This window comes from Melopsittacus undulatus, chromosome Z (assembly GCF_012275295.1).
Source record: "Melopsittacus undulatus isolate bMelUnd1 chromosome Z, bMelUnd1.mat.Z, whole genome shotgun sequence".
NCBI classification, from domain to species: Eukaryota; Metazoa; Chordata; class Aves; order Psittaciformes; family Psittaculidae; genus Melopsittacus; species Melopsittacus undulatus.
In genome coordinates, this window is record NC_047557.1 from 83,069,961 (window position 1) to 83,095,791 (window position 25,831).

Here is a 25,831-nt window from a genome sequence, read left to right on the forward strand (position 1 = left end):
CAGTAACCGCTGCAGCTCATTGCAATTGCAGCCCCTTTCCCTCATCACAAGCTCAGTGGAAATTCCCTTTTTGCCACATTTTAAGCATGTTACCATCAAGGCTCTTGGATGAGTGCTGCATTAAGTGCTCGCAGTGGTCTCCTTTGTAGTGGGCACCACATTTAAGTTTCACCACTTCATGCAATAAAATGTATTTATATAGCCCCAGCTTTGCAGGGTGAGGCTGGGGTGAGCTGAGCTGCTGAGATGCCTCTTGCTCCTCCCCAGCAGTGTCATCACTGCTTTGGGGAGCAGAAAAGCTCTTTGTCATTCCAGGCAAAGGAGCTGCTCCAATTTTTAATTGGATACAGACCACTTGTTCCCATGAGGCCATGGGCACCACTCTGGATCACAGAGTGGTTTGAGTTGGAGAGATCTTAAAGCTCACCCTGTTTTAACCCCTGTCACAGGCAGGGACACCTTCCACTGGACCAGGTTGCTCCAAGCCCCATCCAACCTGGCCTTGAACACTGCCAGAGATGGGGCAGCCACAGCTTCTCTGGGCAACCTGTGCCAGGGCCTCAGCACCCTTACAGGGAAGAACTTGTGCCTAAGGTCTAATCTCAATCTTGTCAATTTAAAGCCATTTCCCCTTGTTCTATCCCTACAAGCCCTTGTCAGAAGCCCCTCTTCAAGTTTCCTATTGGCCCTTGTTTATACCAAAAGAGCTTGCCTTTGCTTCACAAAGCATCAGAAGCTTCAGCTTGTTACTGCAGAGCCTGTTGCTCCCCATGTGTTTATGCAGTTAGCTCCAACCTCTTAAAAAGATAAACATGAGCAATTTTCCAGTCCTTCCTCCAACCTGACAGAGTTCTTTTCTTACCCTGCTTCTGCCTTCACAAGCACTTGCTGCTGCACTCAGCTTGATGCCTTTAGAAGCTCCCTTCTGCAACCTCTGCTGCTAGAAAAGCACCAGATTAGACATGATGCAAGACTAAATGCCTGGACCCTCAAGCTAAATTATGCTTCATGGAGTGGGATAATCACTGAAATTAGCTTGAAGCATTTTTTAAACAGGCTGTTACCTGCTGAGTTTGCTCCAAGGATTAGAACAGCATTTTAGGACATAATTCCCTAAAGTCCTCTATTTTTTTTTTTTTTTTTGCTATTTAGAGGTACTATCTTGCAAGAAAAAGGGTAAGAACAATGTCCCGCATCCGCTTGGTGCTACCCATGAACTCCACTGCACCAGGGCATCAGTTTCTTACTGACATGCACCCCGCAACACCCAGTGCTCTGTGATGCCAGGGCACCTGCAGCTATGAAGCTGCCTGAGCAAGCCCATCTCTTTGAGCAAAGAGAAACATTTCTGCCTTTCTCAGCACCATCTTTAAATATCTTTCTCTTAAAAGCAAATAATGATAATTATTGTTCTCTTAAGTCAGGGAGGCTGTTAACACCAATGTGCTTGACTTTGCAGACTGAGTGCTCACATGGGACAGCAGCAGTCCCACTGCTAGTGCCACAAGCCCTTCTGCTTGATTTTGCAGGCATCTCTGCAGGGATTAGGGGTGGAGCTAGACTTGAACAGTGTTTAGGCAATCAGCCAACTCACAGCGCAAATGGGAAAAAACTTTATTAAAGATTCGTTACCAAAAAGGCAAAAGTGCCATCCTGGTGGGGAGACCATGCTCCCCTCTCCCAGCAGCGAAATCTCTTCTTTCACATTTACTCATTCTGGCATTTGATGCAAATCAAACTGAAAACTAAGGTTTTGCTTCCTCATTCCTTTGTTTCCCTTCTCCATGAATTCCTTTTCCTCCTATTCTCTCTCTTTTGTAAGCCAGTCTTTTAAGGAATTTACTACCTTGGTAAAAAATCTGCTTATCTACATTAGCAGAAATCTTACCTAGTCTCCTTGCAAACCAAAAAGGAGAACTAAATGAAATCCCACCAGGATGCTCTGGCTACCTCAGTGTAGATTAAGCTGTTTGTTTCACTTGCTGCATTGCTTAACTTTAATCCAGTTTGGTTCAGGACACATAAAATGGCTGCTTTTCTGCCCTCCAGGAAGCAGCAGGCACTGCCGGAGCCAAGAGAAGTGCTAGCAGGTCCTGCCTCACATGCACACATAATCACGCAGGGGCACGTCTTCCCTCACACTTTTTTAGCACTACCTTTTGTCGTTTGCAACACTTTGGATTATGTTCGTCGAAATTCATGCCTGAGCCACTCCAAACTGAGGGCTAAATCACAGAGGCAGATGCAAAGTCCCGATGGCATGAGGCCAGGCACGAGCTGGCTGCCTCCTCACCTTTCCCAGCCTAGGCTTTTTCTCACTGCAGCCTAATGCAGGATCATACCTGTTAAAGACACATGCAGAGGGCAGACCTTCTCTAGAGAACTTGGCTCACTCCAACTCCATCTTCCCCTTCCTTGACAACTCTCCTCCACAGGGAGGTGTGGCAACCAGTATCATCCTTGGGTTTCCTGCCAGGTTGCCACTACAGCCTGCTCTGGCCAGTGCTGTGCTGTGCCTTGGATCTGGTGTCACAAGAATTCAAATTAGGAAAGAAAGGTGAAACAGAAACAACATCGTGGAGACAAATATTAAAGCATGGCTGTGCACAGGTAAGAGCAGGAGCTGCCATGCTGCCCAGCTTTACTCACTGCCTCACACCAGATTTACTACAGGAGTTGCCAAGAGGCCACTATGCTCCTCAGTAACAAAATCCTCCCCGAGGCAGAAATATCCACACAGTGACTTAGTGCCTAAAACACCAGTGAAGCAGCTCTGCCATGGATTGTGCGGACACTGATGCTTTTCTTTCTTCAGTTCCACAATCTGCCCCTTTGACTCCCAGCAGAAATCAGCAAATACTTAACACATTTGACCTCTTAGCTGCCCTCAGTGCAGACGGCTTTCTGCACACAGCAAGTGCTACCTGAAAAATTCAAAGCTAAGAGGTCTTTTAATTCCTTCCCCTATGTATGGTTAAAATTTTCCAAATTTCTTGTGTGAAGAATGGGCTGAGGGTTAAGATGGAACATTGATGATGCCTGAAAAATGGCTGAGAACGAGCAGCTCATCTCATTGTACTGTTGACCCACTTCACCTGGTTTTAGCTGGAGAACTTCTCATGCTATTCTTTATTCTAACCTTTTGTTCCTGATCATTGTTAAATTGTCAAAAAGTCAAACATCAGCAAGTTTATTTCTGGTTAAAAGGCTGACTCTGCTCAGCCCTTCCCTCTCCCCACATCTGGTCAGGGCAGAGTGGTTCAGTGAGGGCTCCTGTCTCACTAAATGCCTTCCTTATTTCAATCTGAGGCCGAGTAACCTCACCTACATGCAGGCTTATGTTTACAAGATGCACCGTGTGCATCACCAAAACATTAGGTACAGCAGCATCAGTTGTATTTGAAAATTACCAACTTTATTTCTGTAATACATTGCAGCATATGAAAATAGAGGATCAAAATGCTATACATAAAATACAGAAAGTGAAGCAGAGATCTTTTTACACCCCTCATCATATCCTTAGATAAGGGTGTATAAGAGCCCACACATCCAGCCTGTGATCCCACCTGATGGGCACAGATCTACATCATCCATTAGTCTGGAGCACACTTGCACACAAGTACAACTGGAAACTGTCTGTGACCAGCTGGTAAGCTGGCAGCTAGGATTTAAGGCAGGTAAAAGGTCAGAAAAAGCAAGCTGATGACATCCCCAAGTTCCCACCAGTTCCTCAAAATGGGAAAAAAAAAAAAATCCCCAAAACCCTAGAAAGCAACCAGCACTCTTTTCAAAGGTACTGGCTGTTTTTTTACATCACTGTCTTTAAGGAAGGACACCACGAGATGCTGCAGCCAACAGTACAAGAATCATCTTTCTCTTCCTTACCTGTCCTTTTTCAGTACTACAGCTTCTTTTTCCACAGTCACACTGTTCCAAGTTTGCTTGTGGGTGAAGCAGGAAGAGAAGGGGAAGGAAATGAAGGTAGCAAATTAAGGAATCTCTGTGCAAATTATATGCTCAAGGAAAAGTAAAACCCACAGAAAAAGGTTCTGTGTATATCTTCCAAGCCTGTTCTCTCCATAGTCACAAAACAGGGTCTATCCCTGTTGAGGAATAACTGCCAACTGACCCTAGATATTCAAAAGAACACAAGAGTATGTTCCCTAAAGCAGCAGACTTGCTTTTAACACTGGGTGTCAACAATGTGAGATGCCAATTTTGCCACCTCTTCACTACCAGTAATCACAGCAGGACTCCACAGGAAAGTGCAGTGGGAGTCTCAGGTCTTCAAGTGCCCTCTTATTTTGTTGATTCATAGAAGAGATTTGCAAGTCCCTGCATTCTATTCACACTGGTTAAAAACAAAACCAGCAACACACACTAGAGAAAGGCCAAGAATTATTGCTGTGCTGAGGCACCTTGAAGAGTTTGGCTGAAGAAAACTGACCAAAACTGACCAAATAACAGAGTCATAGAGTTGAAATACAGGCAAGCCTAGAAAGAAGACGGGGAAAACAGGGAACTGCTCCTGTCACCAGGACATGCCTGTTCCCACCTGCTGTCAAAAAAGGGCCATGGCAGTTCCTGTGTCCTGTAAGCAGCACTTGTAAGACAGCAGTCCAGGATGGAGTATTGTGTAGGGTTAATCAGCAGCACATCAGGAAAGCCTCTCTGGCAGTCGTAGGGACCACTCTCACTGCCACTTGTAGATCTTCACCAGCTTCTCTGTCAGAGCAGCCAGGAGGTGGGCTTGGTTCACTTCCATGGTGCAGATGTCCAGCACGGGCATGTCAGCCTGCAGCTTCTGCAGCAAGGACCCACTTCCAGCATCCCATAGCTGTGGGACAGACAAGGTCAAAGACTGCAGGATTCTCCCCTCCCATCCAAAACAGAGCTTCCTCTCTCTGGAGAGACTTTCCTCAAGTGACTTACAGGACCCTTTCTCTACCTTCACACCCGGCTTGGATGCTCTTTCACAGACTTGCAGCACAATGCCACCCTCAGTGCCCTCTCCTCTCACTCTGACCCATGAGCTCTCATACAGGCTGTTGTCCATCTTTTGTTTCTGAGCTGCCTTTTTACAAAGTGCAACCTTTTTCCTCACCTTTTCAGTCATTCCCAAGAAGAATTAGTCTGTCCCTCACAGCACTTACCATGTGAGCTGTCCTACTGAGCATTATGCCATTTACAGTACCCAGTTGTGCCAGCATGTCCACCCGCAATCCTCTGGTGGACACTGCCTACATTCCTTTCAATGGGTGTGGACTACAGGCCATAGCTAATACAGTCTCACACAATGAGAAAATTACACCTGCTACAGCAAGTACAACAGCCCAACCTGCACAGGGTGATGTGCTTGACAAGGCCATTCCCACCTAAAACCACTGACTGATAAGATTTCTGTCCTAAGAACCCCAGTAAAACCCACCACCACACTGAAAGGAACAAGAGATACCAGGGCAGAAGTGGATGCCTCATCACCAGCACACACAAAGATGCTGCCATCCTCCTCCGGGCTCTGGAAAATGGCATTCTTGGTCAACAGCTTGCAGATGGGCCCAGCACTGAAAGTCTGAACCAGGTTAGAAGAACACACAAGGTCTTTAGAGTCCTCTGCCAGTGGGCTGCAAGTCAGCTCCATCATCACACAACGCACACATGGATTATTTTTGCCTGTAAGGCAGAAATAAGAGGTAATTTAATTGCAGACAAGTTTTAACTGTAAGAACATAAGCAGCACCACCCTGCAGCTGCCTCCTTCTGTCCTCACCCAATTCTTATTTCCATGCAGAGTCTAGCAGCCTTCAATATCTGAAAGTGCCTACAAGGATGCCAGAGAGACTCTTTGTCAGGGACTGTAGTGATTAGGACAAGGGGTGATGGGTTTAAACAGGGGAAATCCAGGTTAAACCTGTGAGGGTGCTGAGGCCATGGCACAGGTTGCCTAGAGGAGCTGTGGCTGCCCCATCCCTGGCAGTGTTCAAGGCCAGGTTGGACAGGGCTTGGAGCAACCTGGTCTAGTGGAAGCCCCCATGGCAGGGGGTTGGAACTGGATGAGCTGTAAGGTCCTTTCCAAACCAAACCATTATATGGTTCTATGATTCTCAGTGCTCTGACTGGGACAAGAGCTATATTTGTGCTGTGCCCTAGGCAAGAAGCTGCTGTTGAGCTCCACCAGCAGCAGGAAGTGAAAAGCAAGCTGCAGACATGGCATTACATACTGGGCCTATATGTTGCGAGGCAGTGCCGTGTGCTGATTTCTGCCTGAAGATCAATGCATCCTCCAGACTCCAGTGGCAGGTGATGAGGCTGGTAAGAGTTGCCAGCTTTCTGTTCCCAAAAGCAGGCTCCTTCCAAGGTCCCAGCTAAAATTCCACCGTAGGGCAGTGAAGCTGAGGCCATCCGGGGCAGATAGGACAGTGACACCATGGGGCACCTGAGAGGGAGGGTTGGCAAGGATCAGTGCTGGCAGCTGCAGCCCTGCTGGCTTCCTGCCTCACTGCTTCAGAGTTCCAGCCTCTCCACTTGCACTCCAAACAATGGGCCTCAGCAGGCTACAAGATGGTCTTTCGAACAAGGAACCCCAATGGCTTTGTCAAGAATAAATGAAATTTAACTTAACTACTGAGACATATTTAAGGAAGCATCAGAGTACATATCAAACTTATCGGGTAAATCGGCATTTGATTCTCTAAGCAGAAGAGATGGAAGTACCAGCATCTCACACTCCTTTGTAATTTGTCCTTTACAAGTTAGACATTAAACCCATCTCCAGAACAAATTCAGTTCTTAGGCTGCACCAATGGGTCCATTTCTGACCCCTGCATGCCTCAGACAGGTGCCAAGCACTCATGCTGAATTATACATACACTGTCCAACCTTATGAGAGACTTCTCACATCTGTGCCAGATTTGTATTTTCAGTCAAAACATTCACATGTAACTATTTAAACTATTGCTGGGTGATTTATAGAAGAAGCTATGTATATTAGCAAAGTTGAGAGGAATGAAAAAATCCTTACACCATACCTAGACTTCCGGGGGACTAGTTCCTGGACATGAGAGTTTGTGTATCTCAAATCATATATCATGATAGAGCCATTGACCAACCCAGCGTAGATGTAGTTTGTGTCGTCAAGACACCAGCAGCAGCTCCAGACAGGGCGGCCAGTGTTGTATGTCTGTACCACAGTATTTGTTGCCAAGCTGCAGAAGAGAAGCAAAGTGTAGGCCCTTTGCACAAGCATCTACTGATGATAAAACAACATAAGGTAAGTAAATATAGCTTTTGGAAGTCTTTAGACAGAAGCATCTCTCTGCAGACTGAATTCTAAATTAACTCCTCCTTTACTCCAGACATGAATCTGGCTAATCCAGACAGAAAAATCACTTTACAATATCCAAGTGATTTATAGTTCTTCCACACCAATGCTTCTTTTCCAGACTGAACTCTGGAGACTGGGAAAGGAAATCTCAGAGCAGGGTCTCAGCCGCTTTGCTGGCAAGAGAAAGCAAAGTTACTTTTCTGGAAAAAAAATAGAATTGACTCTAGTGTAATCCCATAATATCCGCATATTCCTGAGATCAAAGGGCTTATTCCTTCAGATTACATTTCTTTTTTTTTTTAAGAAGAAAAAAAGTATGCCTCAAAAGAACCCAATTTAGGCAAGAATAAGACAGCAAGTAGAGTAAACACAGTTAAAAGCACACTTATAGCATTAACTATAAATTTGTGAAAGGAAGGAGAATAGAGCAATGCAACACAGAATAGCATCTTGAATATGGTATCAGATTAGAATGCATTTGCAAAGGACAGCGTTGTCAGCATAGGCTTAGCTTGCTGAGAAGAGCAAGACACAGAAGCCAGATATCAAAGCCACATATCAAAGGAACTCTGGATATCCTTTACAACATGTGGTTTCTCCCTGGGGAGTGTGATTATGCTCAGGGCTCCAGAGAAGACAGAAATTGGTCCCACATAAGTATAGAGGGAACAAGTACAGAGACAAACCTGGCTGGGAAATGGAGAGCTTGGTATCAAGACAGTGACTTATTCAAAGCAATGGGGTAGGGGGAAGAAGTGGGGAGTTGGAGGTAGAAAACAACCACCACAAACAACAAAACATCCCAAAATAACCAAATGCAAAGTCATGGTTCTATTCTAAATACTCATAAGCCAGAATAGGACACTTAAGGACATCTTAGATAATTCCTCCTGGGCAGTGAGGCCCTGGCACAGGTTGCCCAGAGAAGCTGTGGCTGCTTCATCCCTGGCAGTGTTCAAGGCCAGGCTGGATGGGGCTTTGAGCAATCTGGTCTAGTGGAAGGTGTCCCTGCCCATGGCAGGGGTTGGAACTGAGTGAGATTTAAGATCCCTTGCAACCCAAACCAGTCTTTGGTTTTCTATGAAAGATAACCAAAAGGGACTTTTTTTTTTTTTCAGAGGGAGAAGTATGAAGATACTGCTGAAGCAAGCACTTAACTAAAGGACATAGTGAGATCAAGCACAAAAGCAAAAGGGTAACAAGCTCTGATGCAACCAACCAGGCAGCAGGAGACAGATATGGGAGTCAAGTGTCTGAGCAGATACTGTGATGAGAAGCCACTCTCCAGATTAAACCATGAAAAGAGTATCAACCCCACTCGTTAGCAAACTGACATGCTGACTCTAGCATCAGACACAGTTTACTTGTAACTAATAAAGCAAACATTTCAGCACAGTAACAGGAAAGCAATATTCTTCACATTTCTGTTGCAGGATTAAGTTCTCTTCATTGCTTCACTTGGGATTAATCAGTTATATTGGGATTGGGATTAATCAATTATACAACCATCACACATCCTAACCCTATACTAACTGACAGACAGATGTGCATAAGGATGTTATTACTCAATAAGAATCAACCAGCCAACAAAGTTTTGAAGCAGCTAAAGCTCAAGACTGAAGACCAGCAGAGTAGTAAGAAAACACTCATAGGCTGTAAATTCTGACAGGACAGGACATATTTGCCTCTTAACCCCTGCAAAATTACTGCTGCTTTAAATCTCTGCTAGCTGTGAAGAACCTGCAAAACAACACTATCAACATATTTCATATCCCAGATGAATCCCATGCTCTGCAAGAAGCTTAAAATCAGAGAAGCCATCAGCAGCACAGGGAAGAAAGTACCTAATCTAGACATCCCTTGTTCCTGTTTTATGCCATACAATTTCCCATGCTTCACATTTCCCTGCAATAACAGATAACAAAGTGGAAAGTAAATTTCACATCTATATATTAAGCTATATTAATTCTCAACACAACTTGGCCAATCCATGCTGAACTACTTTTTTTCCCCCCACCAAGTTCTCCATGGGAAAGTAGTACAGACTGGTAGCTCCATAGCACCTCCATCTGAAAGGTCTGAAAGTGTGAATAAGTCTTTCCCCCTGTTAGTTCCTGCATGCAGGAAGAATACATGACCTGATCTCATTTCAGCAGCATCTTTTGGAAAGAATGTCACGTGCTGCTAGGCATTTTCAGGAAGACAAAACAAAATCCAGTGAAGCCTCTTGCACAGAGCAGAGCTCCACTGGGACAGACTGCTCTCTGTGGCAGGGCTCACCTGGTAAGCTTGACAGCATTGTCCAGAGAAGCAGAGAGCAGCAAGCCATCTGCTCGACCACCGAAAGCGAGGCCCCGAATCTGTTTACTGTGGATGGCGATGTACTGACTGCTCTTCAGATCGGCCACGCTCAGCATCTTAACACCACAACCTGTCAAGAGAAAAAGGGTAAAGCAGGTTACTGCAGAAGGAGAACTAGCAATTCTGTGCCAGAACTATGATGTCTGTACCAAAGCCTATGGCAGGATAAACACATAGAAGTTACTTGTTGTTCTGGACAAGAGCTACCACAAATCTTTTGTTAGTTCAAGTGACAAAAGGGCTAAATCCTTAAGGATCCCAGGCAGCAAGAAGAAATTCCATGTCAGTTTTACAGTTCTTGTTACAAAAGCCTGCTGCTCTTTAGCCAGTTTCTGCAAAAACATTCTTGTCTAGATAAAAACATACACAGCAGGATTACATGGCTATTTAAGAGAACAAACATCACTGCAAAGAATGGCTACAGGTAAACTTAACCTGTGTATTACAAGAGTCACCATAAAGCCTCCATTCAGAGATTCACTCCCTGGCTTCAAAAGCCAAAAAAAGAAGGTCAGTTGACTGCAGAAGACAGTTTTGTTAGGCCAAGATAAGGCATTTCATCTCCAAGCCATTAACCCAATAAAGATGTCTTATAATTCAGAAAACATTGAAGTACTTTGCTAATAAACTCTCCCAGACTCCTAAGGCTAAAATTATAAGGACAAATTGGTGCTGTTCCAGGTGACAAGCCTCTTGCCCCTGGCTGTAACAATAAGACAAAACCAACAAAACCAGGGCTGCCCACAACTTCTTGGCTTTCTATTTCCTCACTGGCAAACAGTGTTTCTGTCATTTTTCTGGTTTTGCTTGTGTTTTTTTTGGGGGAAGGGTGAGGTGGGGGTGGTACTTTTTGGTATTTTTTGTTTTTGTTGGTTTGGGTTTTTGTGGGGTTTGTTTTTTTTTTTTTTTTTGAGTGCTGACAATTCAGCTGTATTTGGATCAATCCACCTACAGTTTGGAGATCAGCGTTCTTTGCTCAAGCACTGGAACCTCCACTGCAGTCCCCTTGTTCTTTTAGAAGGCCCACCTTTGCAAGGAGTACCAGACACAAGCTCAGTAGGCAGAAGCTGCCAGTGCAGGAGTCATATGAACTACAGGGAGTCTTGTCCCTCTTGTAAGGAACCCTTGCAGTTCTACATCCAGCTCTGGTGCAACAACACAAGAGGGACACAGAACTGTTGTAGAAAGTCCAGAGTACCTCTGATTGAGGACAGGCTGAGAGAGCTGGGCTTGTTCAGCCTGGAGAAGGCTCCATGGAGACCTTACAGCAATTTCCAGTGCCTAAAAGGGCTAAAAGAAGCCTGAAAGGGCCTTTGGACAAGGGCCTGTAGGGGCAGGACAAGGGGGAATGGCTTTAATCTGACAGACAGGAGACAGAGATGAGATCTTGGCAAGTTCTTTACTGTGAGGGTGCTGAGGCACTGGCACAGGTTGCCCAGAGAAGCTGTGACTGCCCCACCCCTGGCAGCGTTAAGGCCAAGTTGGACAGGGGCTTAAAGCCACCAAGTCTAGTGGAAGGTGTCCCTGCCCACAGCAGATGGTTGGAACTGGTAAGCTTTAAAGTCACTTTCACCCCAAACCATTCTAGGGTTCTGTGATCCTATTCCCAGTTGACAAGGCACATGCAAAGGTGAAGCAGAGCAGCAGGGAGCAAGTAGAAAACATTTGACTTTCACTCAGAAACCCCCAAGTCTTAACTTGCTTAATTACCAGGAATTAAAGTAGACTCTGGAGAGGGCTGTGATACCACAAGGCAGCTCAGTGAGTCACAGTATGCCATTACTCTGCATTTCCCAGACTGAGACACCAAGAAAGCCTTTTCCAGGTTGTACTTGCACTGGCTTTGGCTGGAGGGAAGGCTGCCTGGAAGGCAGATACGGGAGCTGACAGGCTGTTCAGAAACTTTTGCATTGTGCTGGACCATCAGAGCCTTCAGTTCCTGCAAAGGAAAACACCCAATAACTTTAATGTGCCACAGGCAATATAACAGTCTGTGCTACCTAGTCCACATGCTCCAACACTATTTGTTCTCATATGAAGACAAAGAATATGGTCCCCACTTCCATGCAGTTCCTGAAATGCTGGATTCCCAAATAGACCAACTATGACAGTGAGAAACAGAGACATTTGAACACTATGCAAATTCTGGCAGAACATGTTTAAAGTCCATTACTGTATGTATTAGACCCTGTGAAAGAAAGGACTCTTGGATAACACATGAAACCCAGAAGTAATTATTACCAGATCAATGCTGTTGAGAAGTAAACACACTGCCAAGTATTACATGCAGCTAAAACACAAGTTAATTAAAACCATTTTCTAGAACTTCCAGAATACCCCATAAAAAAAAACACACACACAAAAAAAAACCAACAAAAACCCCAAACAAAAGCCCAAATTTCAACATAAAGGACATTGCAGGAAACAAGTTAGTCTTTTTAACGAAGATGACCCTGTTCTTGTAAACACTGGGAAGCATATTCCAGGAACAACACAATTCTCAAGAGCTCCAGCCCTGTTTTCTGCCACCACCTCTTTCCCCTTATTCCACCTCAACTGATAAATGCTCAGGGATACACAGCAGAGACACAGCTAGGACTCCTTCCATCACCAACAAGAAATTCTTAGAATTCATCCTTCCAGAGATCATCAGGGGGTAGGTATGCGAGTAGTGGCACTGGCATATTGTGAGTTTACTAAAAATCCCCCCCCCAAAAAAAAACATTTCGACCAGATTGTAATCAAGGGCAAAACCAGAGGGCACAGAAGCCCAGGGATATTAGAAGGAGTGTATACATTAAGAAAATCACTGTTTGCTTTCTGTTGTCTGAGCAGCATAGATTGTGCTTCAAATACTATGTAATTTTTAAACAATTAAGGGCTGCAAGAGCGATATTATGAATGTATTAGATTGCAAGCTAGCTTCAATATTGAACCAGCCACTCCCATTTAACTTACACCTATGCAAAGGCATTCTCAAAGAGGAAAGATCAAAGATCAAGCTCTACATTAATTGTTATCATCAAGACCTGTAACTTCTGGAAACAGCTCAAGAGGAGAGCAACTCTAATATTTGACAGAGGTTTGAGTTATTCTGTATTGAGCTTGCAAATTCCACAAGGGAATGAAAATTTAATAATTAGAAAAAAAAATTAAAGCTTAAGAGTCAAGATGATCCCATTATAGCAAGCAAAGACAAAGCAACTGGGGAAGGAAGTGTAAGAGTGGCCAGGATGCTAAAGCATAAGTAGTCTGTGAAAACACAGGTTACTTAGAAATAATGAGTTGATTAAATTTTTGATTAAAAGTTACTTTCTTCTAAAAAGCAGGAGGACACCATCACCAAGGATCAGAAGATATTCAAATGATTTGTTGCTCTGGGGACTTTCTAAAACTGTCCTTTTCACCTGCTCTCAACATTCAACCTTTACACAAGTGATTAACAAGGAAACCAGGCATCTTTAAAACCACTAGGACTATTAGTACCATGTTTCCATTTTAACATGATGGTTGAAGCCAGCAGAATCAGGAAGCCTTGCTGGAGACACATTACCAAGGCAATTAAAAATGCTGCACTGAAGAACAGATTCCACTAATTGTGCTCAGAAGAATGCTGTTCTGGTAACAGAAACCTACATCCTCCTCGAGGTACTTTACAGAGCCTGCCTGCTGTTAATGAAGGGCCTTCAGGGCACACTTGTACCTGCAAATGCTACAACTGCCTTCCAAATGTCAGCTTGTACTTGTAGTTATGAACAAACACAATCACATGGAAAAGAAAAAGTTGCAGAAAAAAAGAGAGCAGAAGTCTGAGAAGCATGAAGGACAGTAGAAGCAGGAGAGCACAGCTACAAAAATTCAGAATAGTTTTCTTTGAGTATTAGTTATTTCCTAGCTGATACAAAGCTTAAAGACAAAGGCAGTTACCAGATCACCGTTGCTCTCTAGTTCTGCTCCCACTGACCTCACATGCACTGTACAGCCCTAACCTTGCATTTAGGAGTTAAATACATGGCTGTACGACCTCAAGCTTAGGTGCAGCGCTGCAGGCATTCTAGCTTCCTTCAGTTTGGGTTCAAGTTCACTCAAAGAGAAAGGGAGCATTTTAAATCAGCTTCAGTGTAAGTAACAGTGAAATGAAATTGTAGCTTTTCACAGAATCAGAATGGTTTGGGTTGGAAGGGTTTAAAGCTCATCCAGTTCTAACTCCCTGCTCAAGTAGGTTTGCATTCCTCTTATTTTCACACATTCCTTCTGCAGTTCACAGCACTTTATTCTCTCTACTGACCTACAGCTTTGCATGCCAGTTAAACATGTTTTCTTGTGCCATTAGTAACATCACTTGCTGAAGAAGCAGGGCAACATACTCAAGACGTAACAAGGCAAGTTCAGATTTATGTAAGGAAAAAAAACAGTCTTGCAGTGAGGATGGTCAAACAAGACATACAGAAAGGATGTGTGATCTGCTTGATACATAGAACAACTGATATGACAGTGCCCTGAGCAATCCAACCCACCATTGAATTTACCCACCTAGGGTCAGGCTGGAAACCTCCAGAGGTCCGTTCCAACCTAAATCATTCCATGCAAGCAGCTGCTTTACTAGATAACCTCTAATCAGAAAGAAACTCATTAGGCATGTGTTCAAACTGTAATCAAAGAACTTGGAGACTTATTCCAGACTTCCTGCTGATTTTCTGTTCCCCAGCAAATTGTTTATTCATAGTATGAACAAGCACCTTAAAATTGCTTCCAGCATTCCCACTAACCACTACAGGACAGTGACGAATGCAGTATAAATACTGAAGCACAGCTTGAAGAACACAGGGTACTTAATCTTTATAACATGCAACTTCAATTCTATTACTCTGGATACTCTATCACTTAATACCAAAAGAATTGCAGGAGGATATTACGGACCTGTAGTTTCATCTTATTTGCATTTTTCCTTACGGCAAAATTTGAAATGGCCCAATTTTTTTATTAGCCCTGATGAGCATAATGCATTGCACAGGAATTCAGGAAAACTATAAAGCCTTGTCTCACATCACATAGGAAGACTTCAGCAGATAATGTTGCTTTTTGTGCAGACATGAATAGCCAAGGCTATAAAAAAATCCAGAAGTAGGGAAAAACATGAAATTGAGTTACTAAACAGTGAGAGATTAAAAATCATCTACTTCTCACAACAAAAAAAAGTAACAAATTTGTAATAAAAAAGGCTCTCAAAATCTAGCACTAGTGGAACATGCCAGAATTCATGGCTGGAAGCACAAGTCCACAATTTCCAGGAATCATGCAAAACCAGCCATGACAGGTTACAAAAATCTCGCAGTATTGACAGAACCAGAAAGGAAGCAGTAACTTATTTTCAGTGATTTGTATTATCAGGGAACAGAGGTGCCTCTTCACAGCTGCTCAGTGCATGCACACAGGCAGTCCGGCTGACAGGCCAGGTTTCATGGCACCAGAAGGTGCTTAAAACATTAATTGACCTTCACTAGAGAAAAAAAAAAACAAGCAAACAAGAAAAGTTATTTTTGTTGTTGCTTTTTTCTTATGGATTTGCATATAACCATACCTGTACTCAAAGGCTCTTGATTAACTAGTGATAATGGGTCCCATTTAGTTTTATAGTACTGTAGAGATTTTCAAAGCTTATTTTGATGCAGGTAAGAGTAAGACAGTGAGCTAGGTTTTGTGGTGCCAGACAGCACTAAAGGAGGAACCTACAACATCAGCAGTTACAACACTCCACTGCTAAGCTGTACTTACAACTTTGATCAAGTCTTAGAAGAACAAGGAAGCAGGTCAGTGCTCTGTAGCACACATGAATATGCCAACCTGGGAGTTTAGGATACTCCTGATGTTTCACCAGTTAAATTTACTAAATCCTGGTGCTTACTAAAACTGAAAGCCTGTATTTGCCTCTCAAAGGGAAGAAGAGAAAGGGAATCCTCTGTGCATTAGTAGGATGAGACTCACCTGAACTTGCTTGTGGAGCTTGCTGCATTTGTCTGTCAAAACCTGCAGTTGGAGACGGCTCTGTGCAGATTCCAGCTCTGCCTGTCTCCGCAACATTTGCTCCTGTCTTAGGGAGCTGCAGGAGCAAGAGAAAAGGAATCCTTAGGACTAGGTATTACCTAGGATGTTTCTCTTGGCTGTCAACCTGATTAGAACAAGTCATGTTCAGGTAAATTAAAAAGTAAAATAATATCTGAGACCACACTCATCCAGTACATTCACCTTGAGGTGTTCTGTTACACAATTGTACCAAATGTCTCACTCGAGTATTGTTCCATAGAAACAATAGCCTTTCTTCTCATCCTCTCCAAATGCACTAATTTAATATAAGAGAGGAAAACAAATTGTGGGGTTTTTTTTTCCCCTACAGAAACAATTTAGCAAATTCTATACTATCAGTGTCCATGACATATAGCATGCAAGTAATAAAGCAAGTCATAACACAGCAAGATCTGCAAGCTTGTTTCTACTAACAGTAGCTAATTTTGTGTTTCAGGAAAAGAGCTGTATCAGAACTAAACAGACAAATTATCTGTGAATGCCCACACAGAAGCCATATTTACTACCTCATCTTGAGCCTAGAAGTGCATACACACCACTTAGCAGTAGCAGTTTTGATAACATACTTCAGTATCTTTCATATAGGTTTCACGTACAAAAGAATAGCTCTGCAATGACCACTGCATTCTGCACTTCAAAAGCTGGAATATTCCATTTGTTTCAGCAGATCATGTGCAGGGAGATCTAGCTTGCCTAAGTGCCTTCTAAATATACAGACCTAGCCTTGCACGTTCACCAGGCAGAAAATTCTGTCTTTTCCCTGTAGTCTCACATGATTTTTACTTGTGCTGCAGAAGAAATAGGTAAGATGCTGTATTTAACCATCACATTACACAAGTACCCAGAGCCTGAAGGCTGGCTTTTTTTGAATGTGGAAATAAAAAAAAAAAAAGGAAAAGCATGATCCTGTACATAATTCAGATCTGAATAAACAATATTGATGCATGCATGTAGAGTTCATATTTGTCCTCCACTCATGGCTGTGTGCCACATAGCAGGCATTGCCAGCAGCTTCTCTGGACTGGCAGGCAGTCAAAAACAGGAAGCAGAGGAGGTACAGGGCTACAGCAAGACTAAAATGCAAGACACAGTAGCAGTTAGACAACTGCTTATCCATAAGAGGCAAGATTTAAACACCCAAATGCTTTTGAAAAAAAAAAACACACAAAACTTATTTATCATTTGTTTTGCACTGTCAGTCCAGCAAAAGAAATCCTTTTAAAGAGTTCAAACACCATCAGGCAGTGGCAATCTGGACAAAAGAGGTATTTTTCCCATTGCGGCAGTTACTCTCTGACCATTTCTAATCAATAATTACCAGGATAGTGAGGTTTCTGCTGAAAGACTGCACTGAAAGAACAGCAGTGAAGTCAACCCCAATTAAATTTTATTCGCTCCAAGATTCAGGAGAACTGATATTCACAGCTTTCTAATCTCATAATAGTATCTGTGACAGCATCTTACTGAAAAGAAATCAGTCCCATTTTCATACCTGCTTTTCACTTTTTTCAATAAAAAGCCTGCATTTCAGTTGAAGAGGTAGGCAGCCATAGTAATGCTTGCTGACCTTTCATAAATAAAGCTACGTGAAGAGTCTGACAAAGTGAGACAGAAAGTGATTCATATGAGAGATTACTCTGTTTAATGCATGTAAGAAAGGTCAGCTCTTCAACCTCCTTGCATTTCCAACTATGCCTCACTTCTCTAATGATGAATTAGCAATATAAGGCTTTTTGGCAACAACTCTGCATGTTCTGCTCTTATGACATTCCAGGATACAGATAGCTTTTGCTATTTCACTGCTGCAAAGCTCAAACTCAAGCACTCTACTCCAAAAGAAAATTCTCCTTCCAGGCAAGACACACGCAACACCGGAAGACCTTACATTGCGAATCCAGCCATGCTTATTGTAATTCCAAAGGGAATGCACAAATTGCTTTAGACACTATAGAAAATTAAAGCATGAAGTAGAAGCTGGGCTGCAGCTTTCAGTGGCACATAGGCAGCAAGGATGTATCTTTATGTGGAGGCTGTGTACCTTTTCATCTGTTCTTGCTCATTGGTATCCAGCGCTTTCAGAGTGCGAGCATAAAGGATCACAATGTCAGAAGATTTTGCCTTCTTATTGCACTGAAACAAAAAGACAAGTTCAGGTCATCCACAAGAATTACAAGTTTTCCAATACCTAAAAGGGCTACAAGAAACCTGGAGAGGGGCTTCTGACAAAGGCCTGTAGGGACAGGACAAGGAGGAATGCCTTAAATTGACAAGGGAGGATATTGAGATGAGATCTTAGGAAGAAGTTCTTTCTTGTGTACCCACTGTGAGAGTGCTGAGGCCCTTGCACAGATTGCCCAGAGAAGCTGTGACTGCCCCATCCCTGGCAGTGTTCAAGGCCAGGATGGATGGGGCTTAGAGACCCCCCAGTCTAGTGGAAGGTGTCCCTGCCCATGGCAGATAGTTGGAACTGATAAGCTTTAAGGTTCCTTCCACTCCAAACCATTCTAGGATTCTAATTTCACTATCCAAACCACACGCCCCCACAAGTTTTGAGGTATTATTTTGAAAACCCTTCCAGCTTTGAAAGGAGGAATTGTCTACTTGACAAGAAGTCAATAAAACCGGACATTAACACAGCATGCTCTTTCCCTCATGACACCAGAGCTCTAATCACAGCTACAAGTTTAGGTCATGTACCCTACTCCACTTTCAGTAACGCATATCCTTGCTTCCCACTAAACTCACTCTACTAAAGCAGCACAGTCAAGTGAGTTACAGGGACAAAAAAGATCAAAGTGGAGGAAGCAAGATTTAAATCAAAACACCAGTCCAACCTCTGTTTTGGAAACATTAAGACTGGCTGCTTGGCCAACAGATGATGATTTAGGAACCCCTGATTACACTCCCAACTCTGTTATTTACATACTATATACCTTTAATCAAATACTATAGGCCAAAATCTGTAAGAGCAGTACAAAATACTGACATCCCACTGACTTCAGTGGTGCACAGCAAGTCAGATATTCCAATATCTTGTGCATCTAGCTGTGACCATTTAGTACCTTAGTCATCTAAGAAGGGATAATACCTCCCCATGAGCTGGGGCCTGGAAGAAATTACAACTGCAAGCTTATTGTTTTGCAAACATACTTCATTGGTCAGAAAAGAGGCAGGAAATAGATCAAGTAACCTCTGCTGAACATTAAATTACTACGTGCACTTAAAATGCAGACTTCTCTATTGTTTGGTTGCACAAGGATATTACGGGCAGGAGTTTCAGATCAGACAACCCTCCTTCTTTAGGAAAGAACTGCCCTGCAGAGCACTAAGTGGATAAGACAGCTTTCCTGGCAGCTAGCAGCTATCATTAGCAGAATCAGGAATGCTGCAATTTCACAGTAACTCATACTCCAGCCACTTGGTAATCAGAGCACCACGCACAGCAACCCTGTGCCACTGAACAGAGAATGACCAGTCGCAAAGGATGGCAACTGAAAATGAAGGGAAGATGATTTAGCTGCAAGGTTCTCCCCAGTGAAAGTTCTCCCAGGAACTTTTCAGTATTTGCATCACTGGAAGAAAGAGGGAGCAGGCACCCCATAGGAGTTGGTAGGGTTCAAGAAGAAAGCAGGCACAAAATTCCAAAGAGCAAAGATGCCAGGAAGGCCTGAGAATTCTGCCTGGGCCTGGAGTGGGTGAAGAAAAGCTTACATAAATTTGACAAGTGTGAGGGAAAAAAAAAAAAGGTTTGGGCCTTTTCTATGGCAAGAGTGAATCATCAGGTTTCTTCACAGCGCACATCAACAGGAGGTTTCTTGCTAAGAGAAGGCAATCCTGCACAAAGCCAAGCAGGGCTATGGAAGCTCCCAAAATAATAAAGCCAAAGAAATCCCGCGTTTCCAGCCACCAACTCAGCAGCAGAACTGAATCCTATTTCCAAGGTACCCATTGACCTGATTTTTGTCAATTTTCCTTTCTGGAGAGAAGGGATGAGGAATGGGAGCCCAGAACAGAGAAGCACAGACCTAATCAAAAGAGATCAGTATCACCCACAGAAACAAAACTGAAAAGAGCTCCTTAAAAAAAAAAAAGCAGATCTACCCCTTGCAGAGGGACATTACTTGTTTCTCAGTTCATACTCTGCAAGCTACCTCAACAACCTGATCTGCTTAAAGGCTGCAAAAACAGATGCAGTTCAAACCAGAGGATTAACCAACTGAAAACAGTTCTCAAACAGTTTTCTTGTCCAATAGTTCTTTATGCTCAGTTCACTTTTCTAGGAATGTGCCATTCCCACATGCCAAGACAACAGTGCAGTGTCATGAAAACATTTACAGGATTAGTACTGGAACTCTCAAACTTGCAAGTCTGCTGCTTACAAATGCTCTACTTTAGTGAGAAAATCCAAAACAGAATTATCCCTCTAAAGCAGTACTAGTTGTTCCTGGCACAATTAGATCAAAATTATGTTGAATTTTGTTATTTCTGACAGTAGGCAAAGGTGGATCCTTCATGCAGCAAGCACCTGTAACAGTTACAGTGACTAATCCTGCAGTAACAGTTACCCAATAGCAAGTCTTCCCCAGCACTCATAAATGTGTGTTTTACCTGAGGGCACTTCCCTTCCCGTCCCCTGAGCCACTTTTTGATGCATGTGTAACCAAATAAGTGTCCACACCGCAGTGCTGAGAGACGGTGGTCCCCACTGCTGGTCCACTGTTCAAAACAGATTGCACAGGTATCCCCTTCCTCCTCATCCAGTGGTGCAACAGGAACAGATGGCTCCAGCCCCTTTAGTGGCGCTCTCTAGGATCAAAAATTAAAAACAAACACACAAAACTTCTACGCAAATGCAGAATTTACCATATTTAATCTGGCTCCAAACGCATTAAAGTCATCTTACCTGCTTTACCTGAACTTCAGCCTCTTCACTTTCATGACTGTGTACTGCAGAAGCTTGCAACAATGCTTGAGGTGGCTCTACTTGGGTCTGACTGGAAGCTAAAGAAAGCATTGCTTAAATGAACCAGTACATAATGGGGAGAAAGAAGTTCCCCCTGACTTGATCTGAAATCATCAAGGCATAAAGTAAGCAGCGCAGTGATGGCACATGTTACATACAGAGCTTCAGATCAGTGTTCTGGATACTGGAGGTTAGGCAGCCTGCGTGTAAGCCCTTCCACTTATCAACAGCAGAGCCGAAGAATTTTGTTTTCATTTATAAAAAATAGCAGAATTTCAGTGAAAAAAAAAAGAGAGGCCTTTTGAAAACAGTAACTGTTAACGCGACTTTGATATGCTTGAAAGAAGCATTATCTGCATACATGTCTATAATTAGACTGATGTATGGTTACACCCCTGCATCATTACGCTCAGAAACAGACACCAATATGCAGAAGTTATTCTCCCAAGCGATCTAAGTGGGCATATTTTATGTGCCAAAGGTATTTACCATATGCTATCTGTCCATTCACCCTGACTTAAGCACTTTTCCAGCTGGCAGTTGTCTGAACTATCAGTTCTGCTGGGCCATATGTTTTTGCGGTAGGACACTGTTAGCCCTTCTGTTGAAGCATGGGCATGCAGAAACACTATGTTTGGATTATCACCACAAGTATACTGAAAAAGAAACAGAAATCACAGTCTCCTCCCATGTCCTGACAAAACAATAAAGTTATTAGTCACATTTAGTATTCGAGACAGATATTCTCAGTCCAGTGGAGACATACCACCTAACCCTCACTAATGTCAATAAAAATTTCAGCCTCCACAGTTCTGGGCTGGAGGGGAACCAGTGGCTTGTATAAGCAGAAAACAGGACAATGGAATTCCAGAAAACCCAACAGAGACCATATGGTCACACAACATTAGACAGCACTGAACAGCTTGAGCTCCTGTCACATGTAAGACTAGCTCAGAGCAAGCAGAATGAGTCTGTTCAAAAGACATCTCATAAATGCATCCTCAAAAATACATGTTAAGGTAGGCAAAACCAAAACTAAGGGCAGAGAGTGAGGTATAAGAGCATTCCTTAGAGACTGAATTAAAAAAAAAAACCAACAAACAAAAAAAACCCAACAACCACAAAAAAACCCCAACCCATAAGCAAACAACAAAAAAAAAACCCCAAACCACAAAATAAAACAACCCACTAATCTTGTTCTCTCTGTGCATCAATATCCTTGACTAGCAAGTTAATTATTTGTCACTCATGTAAAACCATATATACTCCTGACAAACAGTGTCATTGAAGTGAACAGCACCCTGTGAACATGCATTTAGATAAAGGACTGTGAGCCTGAAAAAGCCAAGGAAACAGACAAACAAAAAAGCCCACTGCCCTAAGCACCTCTATCTCCTCAGCTGTGGGTCATGAGAAGTTACACGAACAAAAGAAACAGACCAAAATCCCAAATAATTAAAAAATACTCAGATCATTCTCTGAAAGCACTGCTGATCTCCCAGGTGTAACCTACTGTCTTCAACAATACTCCTTGATAAGATGAAATAGCAGAAGCACAGTAAGTAACTGAACTTAAACATTCTGAACATTTCCAGGATTACTTATAAGCAGCATACTGCCAACAGCAAAAGAGTGTATTTAACATTACAGTAGCAATCCCCATTGCTGCTACTGCTCTTGGAACACTTGGCAGAAAGGCTTGTGGCAGCAACCTGCTCCTATCCGTTGTGGGCATAATGATCTCTGAGCATCGTCTGTTGGGAAGCTCAAAAGGATTTCCCCACCAAGTTCTGAAACGGCAAAATGACCTTCTAAAAAATCAAGTGTCTACACAGCTCTAATATATCACAAACCTCCCAAGCTAGCTGTCAGAGGTGTCTCCTGGGCTGATGCCATAGCACTGGGCAGTGCTGCAGCCCCCAACACTTCTTCCTCCTCCTCCTCTTCAGTAGAACTGCTGCTTTGAGTCTCATTTAAATCTATTGTTTCATCTGAGCTGTGTTCCTGGCTGTCCCCTGCAGTATGCAGGAGCTCCATATGTGGAACTTGTCCTGCAGCTGGCTGCTGGGTCCTGCTGAATCGAAAGTAACTGTCCAATGCTGCCCTGAGTGCACAAAAGCAAGAAACAAAAGCCAGTTATTTCAGAGAACCTAAAGACCCCTTTGGCATTCACAAAAGCTACAAAGATGAGACAAAACCCAAATAAACCAGAAACAGGAGTTTCTTACTGGCTGCAGAGCATCTGCACTCATCAACCTTTATACCCATCAGACAGTATTAAACACAGTATTTTTTTCTTTGCCTGGAGGTAACAAAAAACAACCCCCTACAGGAAAATATTAGTGTGTATGTTTGGGAAAGCTTTTTGCCAAAACTGTCACCAGAAAATATAATCAGGCAGTCCCCACATCAAAGGTGAAATGCAAAACAGAGCATAAGCTCCTCTGAGCTGGCTGGAACTGCCAAGAGTCAGCACTGCTGCAGAAAGCACCAGCAGGAATCTGGCAGAGCAGAGGGAACAGTGAGAGCAGCCCTGCAAGCAAGACAGAAGGTGCAGAAGGGTTCGGGAATCAACACAAGAAAAAGGGGAAATTTACTTAACACAAGCAAAATATCCTTCCAGAAGAGGTCAGAAAGTCTGTGCTATTCTTCAGCTTAAAAGGTACACGAGGAGCCCAGAATCTGGCCACAGCCACACACCTGGACTGAGCTGGGCTATTTATAAGGCAGGGAGCAAGGCAGTTTTAAATGATGCCAGACTTGACAACAGCGTGTTCAGACCCAATTTCATCTCTGCTTTACCTGGCACAGATTGTCCTCTGAGAATCACCAACTCGCTGGTGGCTGCGACCTCTCCTCACCCACAGATGCATGACCGGTGCCCCTTGCAGCCTTTGGAGTACACTGGGAGCCATGACAGGATGCAACTGCAGGTCAGGTTCAGCAGCTGCTTCCTCTGTACCAGCATTTGGTGTGACAACAGTGTCATTAGCAGGTAGAGCTGCAGCACTATCTCCTCCTTCACTGGGGATCGGTGCCTGGGATGACAGCACAACATGACGAGAGGGCTCTGTGGAAAGTGTGTTGGGATTCTCTTCAGAGGAAGCAGCCTCTGCGTGGAGATCAACTTCCATCTCTTCTTGAGCCATTTCTGCAAACAGTTGAAGAAAAACAGTATTTATTTGCAAGTGTGCACTCTGCTTCCAGCCTGACAGTAGCAAGAATCAGCAATGAGTGACTACAAAGCCTTTAGAACTCAGACACCAGAGAAGACTTTCTCCGTTTGCATTAGAGCTAAATCATCTCAAGTTGACACATGTACGTGAGTGGGCATAGCAGTCAGAAGTCTTTGGCTTAACAGCAGCTAGCACAAAGGCACATCACGAAATCAACTTACGTAAGCCTTTTAATGAATATGGAAAGTTAATGATTTCTTGCTGGCATAATTTGCCAGTAAATTCATACAGAGAACAGGATTTGGAAGTAATGAGAAACTCCATTGTGAGAGACACTGCACAAACACCCACAAAGACAGCCAGAAACAAACTCTACAATGCAATCTTTTGTTGTACAGCTCTCAGGTTGTATTTTCAAGTTTCTCTGAATAAGATTCTGTATAACAAGGCAGTGTGATCCATACCCACAGCTTACTTCACAGGCCTTTCAGGTACTTTATATTCACCAACACCACACAAACTCAGAAAGGGTATCACAGCAGATCCCACATCCAAGATGTCACAGTCAGCAAGCCTCCTACAGCACCAGCGTTTGTGGGTCCAGATTCAGTCTCAAGCTACTATAGTCACCCTGTTCTACAGGCAGTCTCACAACACTAAAGTTCAAGATTATTTTATCAATTGGATAAATAAATGTGTAAAAGAATAAAATACTCCTTTTCTGAAGGAGGTACATGGATTATATTTTACAAAGAGCTGAAAAACATTTCACATTCTCCAAAAAAAAAATACTTAGGCAATCATAAGCCTGAAAGGCCTTGGGAATTGAGGACCTTTATCATCACTTACAGCTCAAAGCACACACTAAGGTTTATTAGGCTAGGTACTGTGCAAAGAGAACAAACTGCTTTGAGTACAAAGAATATCCAGAAAATGTATAAAAGAATTACTGGAAAGACTTACTTGTATCACTAGCAATGCTCAAATATTTTTATAGACCTGTTAAGAAATCCTAAATTAAGAATAATTTTATACTTCTTATCCTAATTAGAAATTCAGCATAAGTTAGGCGAAATCCAGATGTTAAATGCCACCTCTCAGCAAAACAGTCGTACAGTCCATTCAGTGCTCAAGTACTGCTTCTCCAGCATTCCACTCATGTTTATGTCAAACCTATCACCTATAAGCACAACAGACTCCTTATCTTCTTTGTAAATTAACCATGAGACTAGAAAACACACATCATTTCCAACGTGACACCTTGGAGTCTTCCTGAGGGAGCAGAAGCCAGAACTTCCTCCACCCAGGCTTCCGACGGCTCCTGGGAGAGCCGCAGACGGGAAGGTCTCCACCAACAGACTCTGGCCCACAGGAGCAACGCCCCAGCGCTTCCAGCAGACACAGCCAGGAGGCTCCACAGACCCTCTGCAGCACTGACTTGGCGGCCGAACGCTTAAGCACCAGCTTCCCCTGGCGGAGGGGCAAACCGTGCTCTACATCTCCAGGTGTTAAAACGCCTCGCCTGCTTTAACATAAAGTTAACCAAAAGGACCCAAACACGACCCAAAACTCAGCACACAGTCTACGAGCACCGCTTTATTTCTGGCTTCTTAAAAGGCTCGCTTGTTTTAACCAAGAACCAGACACAAGACCGGCGCGGGATGTGGGAAATCTCTCCTCCGGCAGCCGCGGGCACCCCCGCGCTCGGGACGCCAGCCCAGGCCTCAGGCCAGGGCCCGCTCAAACAAGCCTCCCACCGCCCTGCCCCGGCGAGACCAACCGGCAGCAGGCCCCACACTCCCGCGGCCCTCCCCGCAGGCCCAGACGGGCCCGACACTCACCAACCGCTGCTCCCACCAACCCGCTCGAGCTCCACCACCCCTGGATAATACGGGCTCTACGCGCCCTTCTATAAGGCAGGCC

At 43.6% G+C, this 25,831-nt stretch overlaps 1 protein-coding gene across 1 annotated transcript; it reads right to left on the bottom strand.

Annotated features, from left to right (window-relative positions):
• Nucleotides 1–3,393: 3,393 nt before the first annotated feature.
• On the bottom strand, nt 3,394–25,809 carry RFWD3 (ring finger and WD repeat domain 3). The gene is made up of 13 exons (XM_005152260.3): nt 25,750–25,809; nt 23,535–23,883; nt 22,586–22,836; nt 20,673–20,770; nt 20,378–20,575; nt 17,808–17,899; nt 15,671–15,785; nt 11,396–11,624; nt 9,605–9,755; nt 7,029–7,205; nt 6,222–6,436; nt 5,456–5,673; nt 3,394–4,837 (listed from the first exon to the last, which is right to left on the bottom strand). The coding sequence occupies exons 2-13, from the start codon at nt 23,879–23,881 to the stop codon at nt 4,694–4,696; spliced, it is 2,235 nt and encodes a 744-aa protein (XP_005152317.1). The 5' UTR covers nt 23,882–23,883; nt 25,750–25,809; the 3' UTR covers nt 3,394–4,693.
• Nucleotides 25,810–25,831: the final 22 nt, after the last annotated feature.